The sequence below is a fragment of the Solea senegalensis genome, linkage group LG1 (genome assembly GCF_019176455.1).
Source record: "Solea senegalensis isolate Sse05_10M linkage group LG1, IFAPA_SoseM_1, whole genome shotgun sequence".
Taxonomy (NCBI): Eukaryota; Metazoa; Chordata; class Actinopteri; order Pleuronectiformes; family Soleidae; genus Solea; species Solea senegalensis.
In genome coordinates, this window is record NC_058021.1 from 16,677,535 (window position 1) to 16,690,622 (window position 13,088).

General features: G+C 41.1%; 2 protein-coding genes across 2 annotated transcripts; one reads left to right on the plus strand and one right to left on the minus strand.

Moving 5' to 3' along the window:
- Window positions 1-248: 248 nt before the first annotated feature.
- On the minus strand, window positions 249-8,425 carry ssx2ipa (synovial sarcoma, X breakpoint 2 interacting protein a). Its single transcript, XM_044036441.1, has 14 exons — window positions 8,319-8,425; window positions 6,831-6,976; window positions 6,454-6,620; window positions 6,149-6,358; window positions 5,509-5,619; window positions 5,178-5,313; window positions 4,970-5,045; window positions 4,704-4,884; window positions 4,382-4,529; window positions 4,166-4,302; window positions 2,330-2,503; window positions 2,106-2,223; window positions 1,402-1,555; window positions 249-1,127 (listed from the first exon to the last, which is right to left on the minus strand). The coding sequence occupies exons 2-14, from the start codon at window positions 6,871-6,873 to the stop codon at window positions 983-985; spliced, it is 1,800 nt and encodes a 599-aa protein (XP_043892376.1). The 5' UTR covers window positions 6,874-6,976; window positions 8,319-8,425; the 3' UTR covers window positions 249-982.
- Window positions 8,426-9,558: 1,133 nt separating this feature from the next.
- bcl10 (BCL10 immune signaling adaptor) lies at window positions 9,559-13,053 on the plus strand. Its single transcript, XM_044041964.1, has 3 exons — window positions 9,559-10,039; window positions 10,832-11,120; window positions 11,242-13,053. Exons 1-3 carry the CDS (start codon window positions 9,989-9,991, stop codon window positions 11,649-11,651), a joined length of 750 nt encoding a protein of 249 aa, XP_043897899.1. The 5' UTR covers window positions 9,559-9,988; the 3' UTR covers window positions 11,652-13,053.
- The last annotated feature ends 35 nt before the right edge of the window (window positions 13,054-13,088 follow it).

A 13,088-nucleotide genomic window follows, 5' to 3' on the forward strand; every position in this document is an offset into this window, starting at 1 on the left:
CGTTACAACAGTTTGAATTAAGTGTGGCTTTCGCTAAGTGCAGATAAATGAACGCCCCCGTTCATTGCCATACAAAAGCATTAGGTTCTTGAAGTCCAATGGTTACCGCATCAGCTGTGCGCGTTCCCGTCAGAGGCATGTAATTCTCGGCAGGTACGAAGAATTCGGCATAACACCGGGTTTTCTTTTGTCTGCACTGCCCACTGACGTACACTAGAGGGCACCAAATACAAACAACAACAAACATGTAAATAAAAATCTCTTTATTGTTCTGTTAGACCAGCAGGTTACGCCATTATAAAATAAACATGTCTTTCAATTAAAACTCATTATACACAATCATTGAAATGAACTTTAAACAATCCATACAGTCTGTACTAAAAAACACATCAACTCCACTTATTCAAACATGTACTTGGTAGAGGCTCTCCCCATGAATATAGCTTAAAATCTGAAATCTAGTGCTGATTTGTTCACTCAAGACTTTTGATTAATTGACACTTTTGTAACTCATGCTCCAACAAAAGGTTTCCGTCACCTCCAGCTGGCCGTTTCTGTTTCCAGTTTATCACCCTGATTAGTATCATCAGCTTGATTATTTATATCCATGTGTGAGATACCTTTTGATTATAAAATGTTGACATTGTTGATATAAATGAGGAAGAAAAGATTTTGAATTTACTTTTAGAAGACAAATGAGGTGGTCAGCACACTGCTTGGTTAAATTGTGAAACATGAGAAAAGCAGTGAGCAACTTTTTTTTGGTCCATTTGCAACAAAGTACGATTGAGCTTTAAAGTGCTTCCTTGTTCTATCAGCTTTGGTGAATTGATTATTTGTCCATGTCCACAACAATGCAACATAGAAAGATAATGCTGCAAATTAAGTGTTCAGAGGTGATGGAAAATTTAGCAGTGGATCAATGCTCAAGTCCACCACAGTCACATTTTCTTCTTGTCAAAAAAAAGGCACAAAGTGTTCTTCAAATGAGGTTGTTTTCATCTTCACCCAGAGAGAAGATACTCAGGTCTCCACATCGAACTCTGTTTCTTGACTTCCCACATGTGTCTTCATCTTCGGTGGTGCCGGACTCATGCCAGCGTCCTCGATTTGAACGCCTGGAGCAACTGCAACGTGAAAATATAGATTAGAATGTATCATGTGTGGCAGTGTCCAGACATTCACACAGTACTACCACCATTTAGGAGCTAAAACCAGGAAAAGGCCATAACTGTTTCATGTTCAGCTGAAACATTATAAAATGGCACAAAGTCTAACAGGCATTCAAGCATTTCTGGGTACACAGCACTGCACACATCAAAGTCCAACTATGCCAACATTACAAGGAAACAAAGCTTAACTTGGCTAAATATAGACATACAGCACATGACTGAATAATACCTGCTGTCGGGCATAAGGCGGAGTGTCCGGTAAAGTTCTGTTGTGGATGGCACGGCAGCACTTTGTGTTGGTTTGGGAGTGGAGAATGTCGCGTAGGTTGACGACTTGGTCATTTCAGCTTTGGTGGAAGACATCCGCATCTCTGGCTCACTTCCTGCAATACAGGCAATATTATAAATGATGTGATGCTCACTCACAGTATCAAGTTGAAGTTACACAGATTGGAAAACAAGTGGAAACACAACTTCAAATAAATAAAAAAGTCACAACATTAAAACAGCAACATGCTATGGCAGAGAAGTACATTCAAGCCATAATGTGAACTGTCAATAATTCTCCATGACTTCAGGGCTTGATAGTCAAAAGCACACTTTAAAACCAGTCACCTGTTTTATTGTTGTGGCTGTTCAGTGTAATTAAACCCAAGAGGAGTAAAATATATAAAAAAATATCCACCAGGTAAAAACGTAAAAAACAAAAAGAAACCTCACAATGACGTTCTCAAACTTCTTGTTTTGTAAAGGAACTGTGATTATTCAGCTTTAATCATTTCTTTGTTATATGGAGCAAAGACACCGGAAAATACCCACAGAAAACACTCAAACAGAGTAATTATCTAAATAATTGATGATTAACTTAGTAAATGATAAATTGTTGCAGTCCTGATACTGATGGCTTTGATATAGGATATTTTTCAAACTCACTGATTGATATGGCACTTTGACCATCGGATGAGGAACATCTCCGGCGTTCTAGAAATGGAGTCATGTTAAAAAACTGATTCTTGAGCCATGAAGCACGGTCCTCCTCAAAGGCCTTTTTCTGTGAAACAGGAAAAGATCGAAAGACAAATGTAACACAATCACACCGCCCACAGTTTATGCTGAATAATGACTGTTTGGGGTGGCAGAAGAAAAGACTCCGGTACCTCTCGCCCTAGGCGAATAGCAGCCTCCGTGAAGGTCTTTCTCTCCCTCTCAAAGTTTCTCTTCTGTTCCTCAAAGAGCCTCCATTCCTCTTTGAGGCGCTCCTTCTCCTCCAGGGTGTAGCAGTCATTCAGAAGAGCGGCAGTCTCGTCATCGAATGACGTGTTCAGTTGTTGCTGCAAAGGAGAGAGTGAGATACACGGCTGAGTGTGGAGATGCATATACATACGTATTTCATACACCACTGCTCTCCTTTATTTTTCCAGAGCATTTTCTCCTCCCTCTACCATTCGTTACTCTCTCATGAAGGCACAGCTCATCACAGTGACACAGTGAAGTGAAGCATCTCCAGTAAATAATGGCGTGCAGTAGATTTATTGGCATTAAACCAAAAATATGTGGTTGCCAAAGCATTTCTTTTCACATCAGTATGCATTCATTTAGCATGTAAACCTGTCCAAACTACAGATCCTCTTACAATTTCCTATCAGTGATTGAAAGTCCCCCCCTGTTGTGACAGGCAGATACATTTAGCAGCTAGAACAGCTTGATCGAGCACAATCTGTAGGGGGTTCTATTTCCTTCAGGGACAGTTTAGAGTTTTCTTTCTAAACTCTTCTAACTTCTCACAGTTGAGGAGGAAATGCATCTCTCTTTCCACCTCCTGCTACTGCAACATGATACATAATTGTATAACATATATCATAACAACGGATTACTTTTGAACCTTAACTGTCATTTTCACAAATAAACATGTTCAAATCTTGATAACATGAAGGTTTGCCCAGGTCTGACAACAATCAAAACATGTTCTCATCAGAAGAGCAAGATTCAAGGTGTCTTTATTGTCCCAAAGCAGGGAAAATAGGTTTGCAGCCAGAAAGATGCACACACAGAGATATTCAGACATAATACACAGAAACAACAGATAAAAGAACCAATAGTAAAGATAAAATATGATTAAAAGAAAAAACAAATATATAAATATGGACACATAAAGTGCAAAAAGTGCAGGTGCAAGGTGCCCAAGCAGGTTTCCACAGCCTGAACAATCTGTAAACATGAGCACCTGACAATTACAAATCATTGATAAATGATCTGCTATTCAGCACCTGAATGGCAGTGGGGACAAAGGGAACCTTAAATCTCTTAGTCTGAAGAGTAGGCACCTTCCACCGACGGCCTGACAGCAACAGTACAAATTCAGACTGAAGAGGGTGACATTCCAAAATCAAAGAAGCCTTTCTGAACACTTGTCTACAATACAGGTCAGTAAGCTGGACTTGACTCCTCCCTGTAACCTTACCAGCCACTTTAACAAGGTTACCAAGCCTGTTTCTATTGGCCAAGGTCAGGTTTCCATACCAGGCAATAATATAGAACATAAAAACAGATTCAATAAACTTCTATAAAAGAGGGTCATCATCTCTGAGCAGACATTAAAAAATGACATTTTCCTCAAGAAATGGAGCCGTTGCTGATTATGGGATCAGTGAATTCCTGCAGCACTGCACAATTTCACTACAATGCCATCTTGTTAATCAAATGGTTGCAGTGTCTTTCGATTTAGAGTTTGCACATGACCATTTTGTGATTTTGATTATTTTGCAATTAACTGTGCAGCCCAACATTGACCCTGAAATGAAAACCAGACCAAAAATATTAAAAATATATAATATAAACTATCCCCCAAATCCAACTTTGATAACATTCAATAAATTACAGAATTGCTGATGTACTTTTAACTGTGATTTAGTCCTAATGAGAAGTTTCTCCTGTATTTTAACTCTCTGGTTACCTCTGCCAAGGAGTTTAATTTTGAATGAACCGACACTGACCTGGAGGAGTTGCTGTTGTGCATGAATGAACTCTTTGCACTGCTGGACTTCACACCTCATCCTCTCCATTTCAGACTCATGGGTCTCCACTGGTATCACCTCTTTATTGGACTCCAGTTGATTCTGTGCTTGAGAAGCTTGGCAGAATAAAAAAAACATCCTTTAGAGCATGTATATAAAAGCTACACCAACAGTTATATGTTTTTACAGATGTACCTTGACTGTCTAACTTCTCCATGTGGTTCCTCAGTTTCCGCCACTGCTGGCGGATGCTGTTGGTGAGTTGCTCCTTGGCGTGCTCACATGACTGGTCCAGTGTCTCTCTACTAGAGTCTCCCGTTTTCTCCTCCCCATCCGAATCTGCCTGAGAAAAACAACAGAAAAAGGTCTAAATTCTCAACATGCAACCATCCTGTCTCATTCAATTAATTTTTTTTTTTTACATTCTACAGTCGTCCCATCACTTCAGACATCAACTTCTGAAACCAACATGGTCTTATGTCGGTTCGTAATGTGAGAAATAACGTGATCAGAACACCTGTTCGTGGCTTTCATCGGCAGTGGCTCCTCTGGCAGAAGGCTGACGTGGACTTAGAATATGCATCATCTCCTTCTTCATCTGCTGGAGCACTTTCTTAAGCTCAGCATTCTCTACCATCAAGGACCTCTGACTTGCCTCGTAGTCACTGAGCAAGGACTTGTACATCTCACCCTCGTGGCTGCGAGGAGCAATTTACAGATAATGCAATTGACGTCACACATTCTACAAACTCTGTTTCTAAATGGGGAGAACTTCTTTTATACCTAGCTGTCGCTTTCACCGTCTTCCAGTGGCTCCTTTTTCCATCTGACCGTCCCAAGCAATTCAGTAAATCAAGAGCTAAAAAAAAGCAGACAACAATAAGTTGTTCTGATATTTCCAGAATAAAAGATGTGATGTAGGAAATGAATGGCATTTGTTCATCCTTTACATCTTGCACCAATGTATATAGAACTTAATATACATGCTTGCCTAATTTTTTGTCCCTTCTGTCCACCAGTAGTTGACTGAGGCGTTCCTTGAGCTTTGCAGCTTCTCGCTCTTTTCTCTTGGCATCATGATTGTACTGACAAGCACGACTGGCAATGATACTTTGGAGCTTCTGAACCTGCAGTGTAAAACAGAATCGTGTGAGTTTCTCAGGCTTCTGCATAGACATGCAGCTCCTCCTAGCTCCTAGTTGACTTGTTTCGTCTTGTGACAAATGATATATGTGCCTTTGAATTGCCCCCTTGGCACAAATGAAGATGTTTGAATTTAAATTGAGACACTACCACACTTTGTTTCACAAAAGGACATGTACCTCATCTTTTTCAGTTTTCAAGCAGCTCTGCAAAGTCTTGATTTTAAGTTGTAGCTGCCTCTCGGTCTCATGGAGACCAGACTTCTCCCTTATTGACAATTCCAATTGATCCTGAAAGAAAATATGCACAACTATTATGAGCACAGTGAAATGGGGATATTGTGTACAAGCAAGCAGTTCAAGGTTGAAGCTACAATAATAGAATGCTGAGCAAAACTACATCATTAAGAGGATGATATACAATCCAAGGACTAATTAAGACAGACTGTACATATAACAACACATTCAAGATGTTAATAAAATGAAAATGAGTGCTCTTAACATGTAAAACAAATGTGCCCACTCCATTTCACTGTAGGAATCATATCCTTGACTCATTCTTTGGCGGATTACTGAGAAGTAGTTTGCGTCTCCCAGAGATAAGGAAAATGTCTTTCATTGCTATTCAAACTATTAGGAATACGTGAAACTTTTCCAGCTCTATCGCTACTGTACTGATGTTGCTGGGTACATGTATTGCTGCCAAGAAAACATACAGATCATAGTCTGAAGGTAAACTCCGTTGCATACAGCCAGATGTGAAAAATGCCCTTTCTATACTAGAAAGAACTAACCCAGAGACACCACTCATCTTACATGCCTTCAGTCTGGAATTGTTCATCTGCATGTGCTCCAAGGTGCTGGATCTTTTTAGTTGTTCGTTCTCCAGCTCCTCTAAATTGCACATATTTCGCCTGCGAATCTGCAGCAGCTCGTACATGGCATTCAGAGCTGGCACTGTGTTCAGGACGGCTCCCCCTGGTGAGCTGGCCTCAATATATGTGGAAGAGAGGCCCAGTGAGGCAAGCTCCTGTCAGAGAAAGGACAACGGTCACTGAACTGGTTGTGTAGTGAACCACAAATCAAATGAGAATCATGCAAATAGCAGTGCGCATTTTTACGTACCTGATTGATGTATAAAATGCACTGAGGAATATTATCCTCAGTGCAAAAGGCACTTATCACATTGTAGGAGCTTTTGGACAGTGGCATGGAGGAGTACATTGACACAAGATTGTTCGGTCTAAAGGGAGACATTGTCACATGTGATATGCTTGAGATCTCATAATTTCCTAAAAAAAGAAAGAAAGAAAAAAAGAAGGAGATTACGGCAAGAATACATGTACTACACTGAGGTTTACTATTGGGAGTCTTGAATTAGGTTACTGTTCCAAAATGAGGACATAAATTGGGCCACCTCTAGCAGATCCCAAAAAAAAGCATAACTGACAGGTCTTTCAATATTCCCAGTACTCTGCCAGATAAAGAAAAGACAAATTTACCTATAGACATCTCTCTTGGCACACTTGTCCACGACTCTCCCATATCATCTACACATGAAGACACAAGGGCGTGAATTCATGAGTTAGCAATGAGGATGTGGATCGTCAGCCGGGCAGTGGATCAGGGCTCACACTGGAACAAAGCCCTGCAGTGACACATCAAACCATAAATTCAAATCAGCGAGGAATAATCTGGGCCACAGCTTTGCCCACACAGGATTACTAGACAGTTGTGCGCTGGTGGGGGTTGTATTCTAATTCAAGATGGACCTCCTATTGGCTGCTTACATCTAAATAACCAGGTAGTAAGATAACCTCAGCTAGAGTTTGAGAATCAATTATAAGGAGCTAAATTTGAGAGTGTGCGTGTTCGTTTTCAACTTTGGTGACCTCGGGGTATTATTATCTGAAAAAGCTGTGTGGAAACAAGCTGAACCAGATATCTATATACCTGCCCCTCCCACTACTGTATCATGTACCCACGTGTTCAGACTCTCAAGCACATTGTGTAGAACAAAAGAGGAACACGTTCGCGTCTTATTCAGTAATACAGCCATTACAGTCAATGGTGTGTGCCATGTTGGTGAGGCCAAAGCAACCAGTCAACACTGGAAAACGCCTGCTTTCCTGATGATATGTCACAGCAAACTCTCCAATGCTGTTATCTAGCGAACCAGAAAACACACAACTGTTATATCAGCCTCATACCCCCACATGTCAATCACTTGTCATACAAATGAAATGCAACCCAAAGTGTTTCTCAAACAAAAAGCGCTCAGTATTAACTATGATAAATTACTCATAAGAAAACAACAACAACCAGGGCAGAGGAGAATACAACTTGAAATATGCTATATAGAAATATGAATAGTGCTAAATAAGTAGAGCTGAAACTGTAATATATAACCATATCAAATGATGGGCCAATTTATTTTAATGATAAATGAGCACAGGTAAAATGAGAAGGGAAGTAAGAAAGATAGCTTAAGTAAATACTCGCAATTAAGTGAAGCGTGCTACTGCTAATTTGTACATCACGCTGCTCATTGACACTTCAAGGGCTACATTGATTTCAAGAACGATTCGCTAATGTTAGCTTGTTTGCTAAATTATAAGATTGCGCCGAAATAATGAACAAAATTAGTCGTTAAATACTCGATAGACGTGAGTTGAGTGACTCAGCCAAACGGTGCTGGTCTGTGACCTGAATGTGACTCTGTCTCAGTTTGTTTCATTCGAACATACACAGGGAGCACATTCCTCCGTTTGCTGCTGTAGCTTCGTCGTTATTGCTAACCTGGATAACACTCCCGGCTGACTCGAGAAATGGGTCAACTCAATCAGGCAGACAAGTTGAATAAACACGTAGCCATAACCTAACAAATCACACATCCTCCCCCCAAAAAACAATAGTAGGCTAAAAAAAACCCCGCGTCCAGCTCAGTTGTCATCATTTACATGTCGACACCGACAACAGAGAAGCCTCACCTGTTTCGCAGAGGTGAGCTCAGGATCCAGCTGCAGCTGCTTGTGTTGTTTCTCAAGTCCCGTCCCAGACTCTGTGCTCACCAAACGCTAACGTTATTGGAGGCGGAGTTGCTGGGCAACCAGCACGTGAGCCGTGCATTGGATTTGTGCGCCGTTGCGCCCCGCCCTGCTGCAAATGATACGGCGAATGATTACTGTAAAAAGGTGACGCATAATTTCAACGCCCTTTTACAGCTTCTATGGTAAAAACAAAATAAATCCTGTGGTTTTCAAAATAAAACACCGAGACTGTATCTCTGCTGGAGTGCACGTTTGAAAGCACATCTAACTTTCAGATACCTAATAACTATAATTTGAACATCTGTATGAGAAGAATTCTCAATAAGTGCTGAACAAGACTCAATATCAAGACATTAATGTCTACGAGTGCACTGGAAATGAGACATTTTACACCTGGGTAAAGTCTGCAAAATTGTGCACTAATAGAAAGTGGACATGAAATGCTCAAAATGGCCGCTAGAGGGCCCTCCCACATTTGATAATTTTAGAATGGGATAGATTAAGCCCTCACTGAATGTTGCCAAATAAATTCCCTTTCTTAGGAATTATTAAACAACACATACAGACTGGTTCATTATGAACAATTGCTCTGGCCATGATTTATGATGTGAATTAGTTGAAAACAAACAAACCTAGAGGAAAATAGAAAACAGCTGCCAGACAGTTATAAGTTTACATAAATAATAAATACATACATACTTACAGAAAAAGATGGTTGCAGTAATGACTCTTCAGTACTTTACCACACTCCCTCATCCATGGATGGTCAGGTCATTGTTTGGCTGAACGTCTCTGGAATAGGCTTTTGACAGCTGCTCAAATATAGCTGACCAAAAACTGCAATTTAGAGCAGAACCAAAAAAGATGAGCTAGTGAACCCCCAACAGTATGACACTTATCACATACGCTTGAGACGTGATATACTGATACTGATATATACAATATTTGTTTTTTAAAAACAAAATATACATATGGTTTCTGTTTTCTTCTTTCATGTTAATTAGTCTTAATGTTGTATTTGGTCTTTGCAATATGCTCTAGTCATATTCACATTCAAGGAGTACAGTACATATTATGTTGTTATGTCTGCTTGTTATCAATAAAGTTTGAAAAAAGAAAAGATACAGTCTGTTATAGGGGTCGTGTCGTCGTAGCAGCGCCACTTGGTGGACACCACCAGTATAGCTCTTCTCATGTATGAGAAAACTTTTGTTTAACGCCGCGTGCTTGAGCGATTAATTCGATCAAACGCGGTCATCGCGACAGGGACGTTGATTTTTTTTACTCACAAATATTTGGATAAATTATTTATGAGTAAGAAACTGGCGACACACTCTGGTTTTCCTCTCGCGTTGACGTAAACCCTCGAATGAATCAGGAAGTCCGGGTTTGTGATTTTTTTTTTCTAAGTCGGTTCTTGAAAAAGTAAACTTGAATCATACCGGTGGACACGTCGCATTTATATTGATATAATGAATAGCCAGATTGGTGAAATGACACATTTTAGTTGACTGATGTAGTTTACGTCATTGTTACTTACGCGTTGACTTATTTTTGGCCGTCATTCGTCACCCGGAACACCTGAATTTGCACTTTGCGAGGTGAGAGGGATGGATGTTCCTCATCTCACTGAAGATGAAATGGCAGACATTAAAAAGGACGTGAGTATGGTTAAAAAACCCAGAACACCCCGCCGATATATAATTATGATTAAAAATAGTACATTCATGTATGTGGAAAATTAAGCTAATATTTGTTGACAGGTAAATTGTATACTTTGGCCTGTAGTAGGAGGAAATAAACCACCACTCCCGCAGAGAAACCAGTCTGTACCAACGCTTACACGACTTTATTTTTTTTTTATTGTAAGGGGTCATCTTTTCTAGTAAAATAAGATTAATTCATTTAACCAGAGACTACATGATTTACAGAGACAACAGGTGGCATCTAATGATTGTGATGAGGCTCTAAGAATCTTACTTAAAGGGCCAGCGTGTAACATTTAGGAGCGTTTGTTAGGAGAAATTGAATGAAAGTACCCCTACAAGTGTTTGTATAAATGTAAAATAACTTTAAACTAGTCTTAGAGTTTTTGTATATACAGTACATAAGGCAAGGGCTTTGCTTTAAAGAGGCTGCCACCTTGCACATTATGTTTCTACAGCAGCCCAGATGGACAAACCAGCCAGCTTACATAAACCAACCAACAAAGACAGAGAGAGAGTGGGACTGTTGAAGGGTAGAACCATCACTGTGTTTACATGCATGTTAAAAGTCTGATTTTAGTAACACAATTATGCAAACATAATCAGCTTGATTCTTTCTGGTATTCAAAGGCCACTGTAGTTTCCTGACGTGCTTGGAAAAGGGAGTGTTGAGTGGACCTTTAAAGACCTTGGCAGCTCACTTTCATCTCCCTGTGCCTCTTGACCATGACTACTGTGTATTTCCAGGTGCTGACCAGACTGCGACACTACCTCTGTGACAAGATCAGGGCTGAGCGTCACCTCGACTACCTGCGCTCTCGCAGGATCCTGACGCGGGACGATGCAGAGGACATTAGCTGCAGGACCACGCAGACCAAGAGGACGGCCACAATGCTCGACATCCTTGCTGAAAACCCCCGGGGCCTGGATGCCTTGATTGACTCCATCAGGGAGATGCGCACACAAAACTTCATCGTCACCAAGATCACAGATGAGGTTCAAAAGGCCAAAAATGAGAAGATGGAGTCTCTCAGAGGTTAGTAGGCCAAATCATCATAAAGCCTGTTGTGTCATTTTAAAATCAAATCCATGTTCTTGATGCATTAATTCTGATTTTGTTCCCACTTTTCCTCTCCCTCTCTATCACTCCACAACAGATGCTTGCAGTTCCTCATCTGACAGTAACCTCAGCTCTCTAAGCACAACCAGCGACCTCCCAACATCGTTTTCAAATAACTCCACTATGCTTTTCCACCCAGAGGGAGAACAGAGCTCCTCCACCTCCTCAGACGTCGCACGCTCACTTAATCTGCCGTCATTACAGAAAGGGGGAGACCTGTCCTCTGTGGCAAGTGCTAGCATCCATGTAGTTTCCTCCTCAACCTCTTCCAGCCTCCCAAGGCCTGGGGACCCTGGAGCTCCCCCGCTGCCGGATGAAGTGGTGGTAGAATCCCCCTCCAGCATAGATGTGGCATCACCGGGTTGCACCAGCAGTGGAGGTGACCCAAACTTCCAGCCCCTGCGGTCGCGCTCGCTCACTCCGATGTCACAAAAGAACATCTTTTAAATTCTCATCTGAAGGACCCCGTTTAGACCTGGTAATAACAGCTGCCGTAGGTGATCCGATCATGAGTGCACCTGAATGTGTCCTCAAATCCCACGATAAAAATCACATGGTGCTCACATTTGTTTGACCCATGGTAGTTTCCCAGTATTTTGCACTCATCAGCATCCAAACAATTTATTTGCAGCTGCCGGTGGTGTAGCGTGTTCTACTGTAGTGAAAATACTCCCCACACAGCGCTTCACTAGCCCTGCACACTAATGCGTCACAGAACCAAGGTGAAATTAAATGGAAGCAAGTATACTCACAACAGGGACACACACACATACACACGCACACACACACACATTCTGTGTCCCATTTAAGGGGCTAGAGACGGAGTCGACCTCACACTCCAGAGGACCCGGAAGTCAGGCACTGTGAAATGAAATGGTCCAGTCTACCCACCCCACTGGTTACGCCACCAATCCTTCTTCTTCTGATGAATTGGTGGTACACTACACTTACCAGTTATATCACCAATTTTTCCCTCTCAAAGCTTTCTAGGCTTCTCATTAACTCATACTTGGCCAAAAGAGCGATAAAAACATTTGAAATATTCATTTTTGTAGCTATAGTTGTAGAACTTGTTCCCTGCCGCACAACGACCATCTGCCATCTTGCTTGTGTTGGAATGGTCTGCCACTGGTGCACTAAGAATTCTGAGATATGGTTGTCTGTGAAGGATCCATCAGACGTATCCTTTGCAGCCAAGCTAACGTCAGCCATGTGTGTCAGCCGCATTCGCAGGAGTTGAGGAGGTCCATTTGAAATGGGACACCCAGTCGACAAAGCCACACTCTGGAGGCTCCGGCACCCTAACTGGGACACAGCTACTCTGAGAAACATGCTGATAGCATTATTTTGTTCTCGCCCAGATGTGAGCATCTGCAGTCACAGAGGACACACCCAGACCAAAGTGGCAAAGTGTGAACAGACATACCTGTCGCTTTCCACATGTGATTGGATCACTGAGGATGACTGTTAATACCAGGTCTAAAAAAAAGGCCACCAACACAGTTTTCAATTATTAAAGGGGACACGCTCATTGTCATAAACCACTTAACTCTACACAAACTCTCATTTTTGTGTTTTTAGTGTTGCTCCTGCCTGTGATTAGGCAGTTTGTGAGATATTGATGATACAGATTATCACTATAACAATCAGCTCTGTGGAGAGAACTTTGAGACATGCCTTGTGTGCTTAGTTTTAGTATGAGGCCAAAATAATAATACTTTAGTTCTTATATATATATATATATATGTTCTTATAGTTATGTATATCAAATATTGAATGTCAATATGTTTATAATGAGCTGCTGCCTGTGCATTTTCTATAATCAACATTAAAGTGGGTACTCAAAATACATAGAGTTTCACTTCCCATGTATTATGAGTGAAG

What these genes read in the sequence shown, in the direction of transcription:
- ssx2ipa (XM_044036441.1), bottom strand. Translation starts at nt 6,873, where the DNA reads ATGGGAGAGTCGTGGACAAGTGTGCCAAGAGAGATGTCTATAG. An exon ending in CCGATGAAAGCCACGAACAG is followed by an intron (nt 4,530 to 4,703) that starts GTGTTCTGATCA and finishes TGTTTTTCTCAG; the next exon opens with GCAGATTCGGATGGGGAGGA. An exon ending in CACAACAGCAACTCCTCCAG is followed by an intron (nt 2,504 to 4,165) that starts GTCAGTGTCGGT and finishes TCTCCTTTGCAG; the next exon opens with CAACAACTGAACACGTCATT.
- bcl10 (XM_044041964.1), top strand. Translation starts at nt 9,989, where the DNA reads ATGGATGTTCCTCATCTCACTGAAGATGAAATGGCAGACATTAAAAAG. An exon ending in TGGCAGACATTAAAAAGGAC is followed by an intron (nt 10,040 to 10,831) that starts GTGAGTATGGTT and finishes GTGTATTTCCAG; the next exon opens with GTGCTGACCAGACTGCGACA. An exon ending in GAAGATGGAGTCTCTCAGAG is followed by an intron (nt 11,121 to 11,241) that starts GTTAGTAGGCCA and finishes ACTCCACAACAG; the next exon opens with ATGCTTGCAGTTCCTCATCT.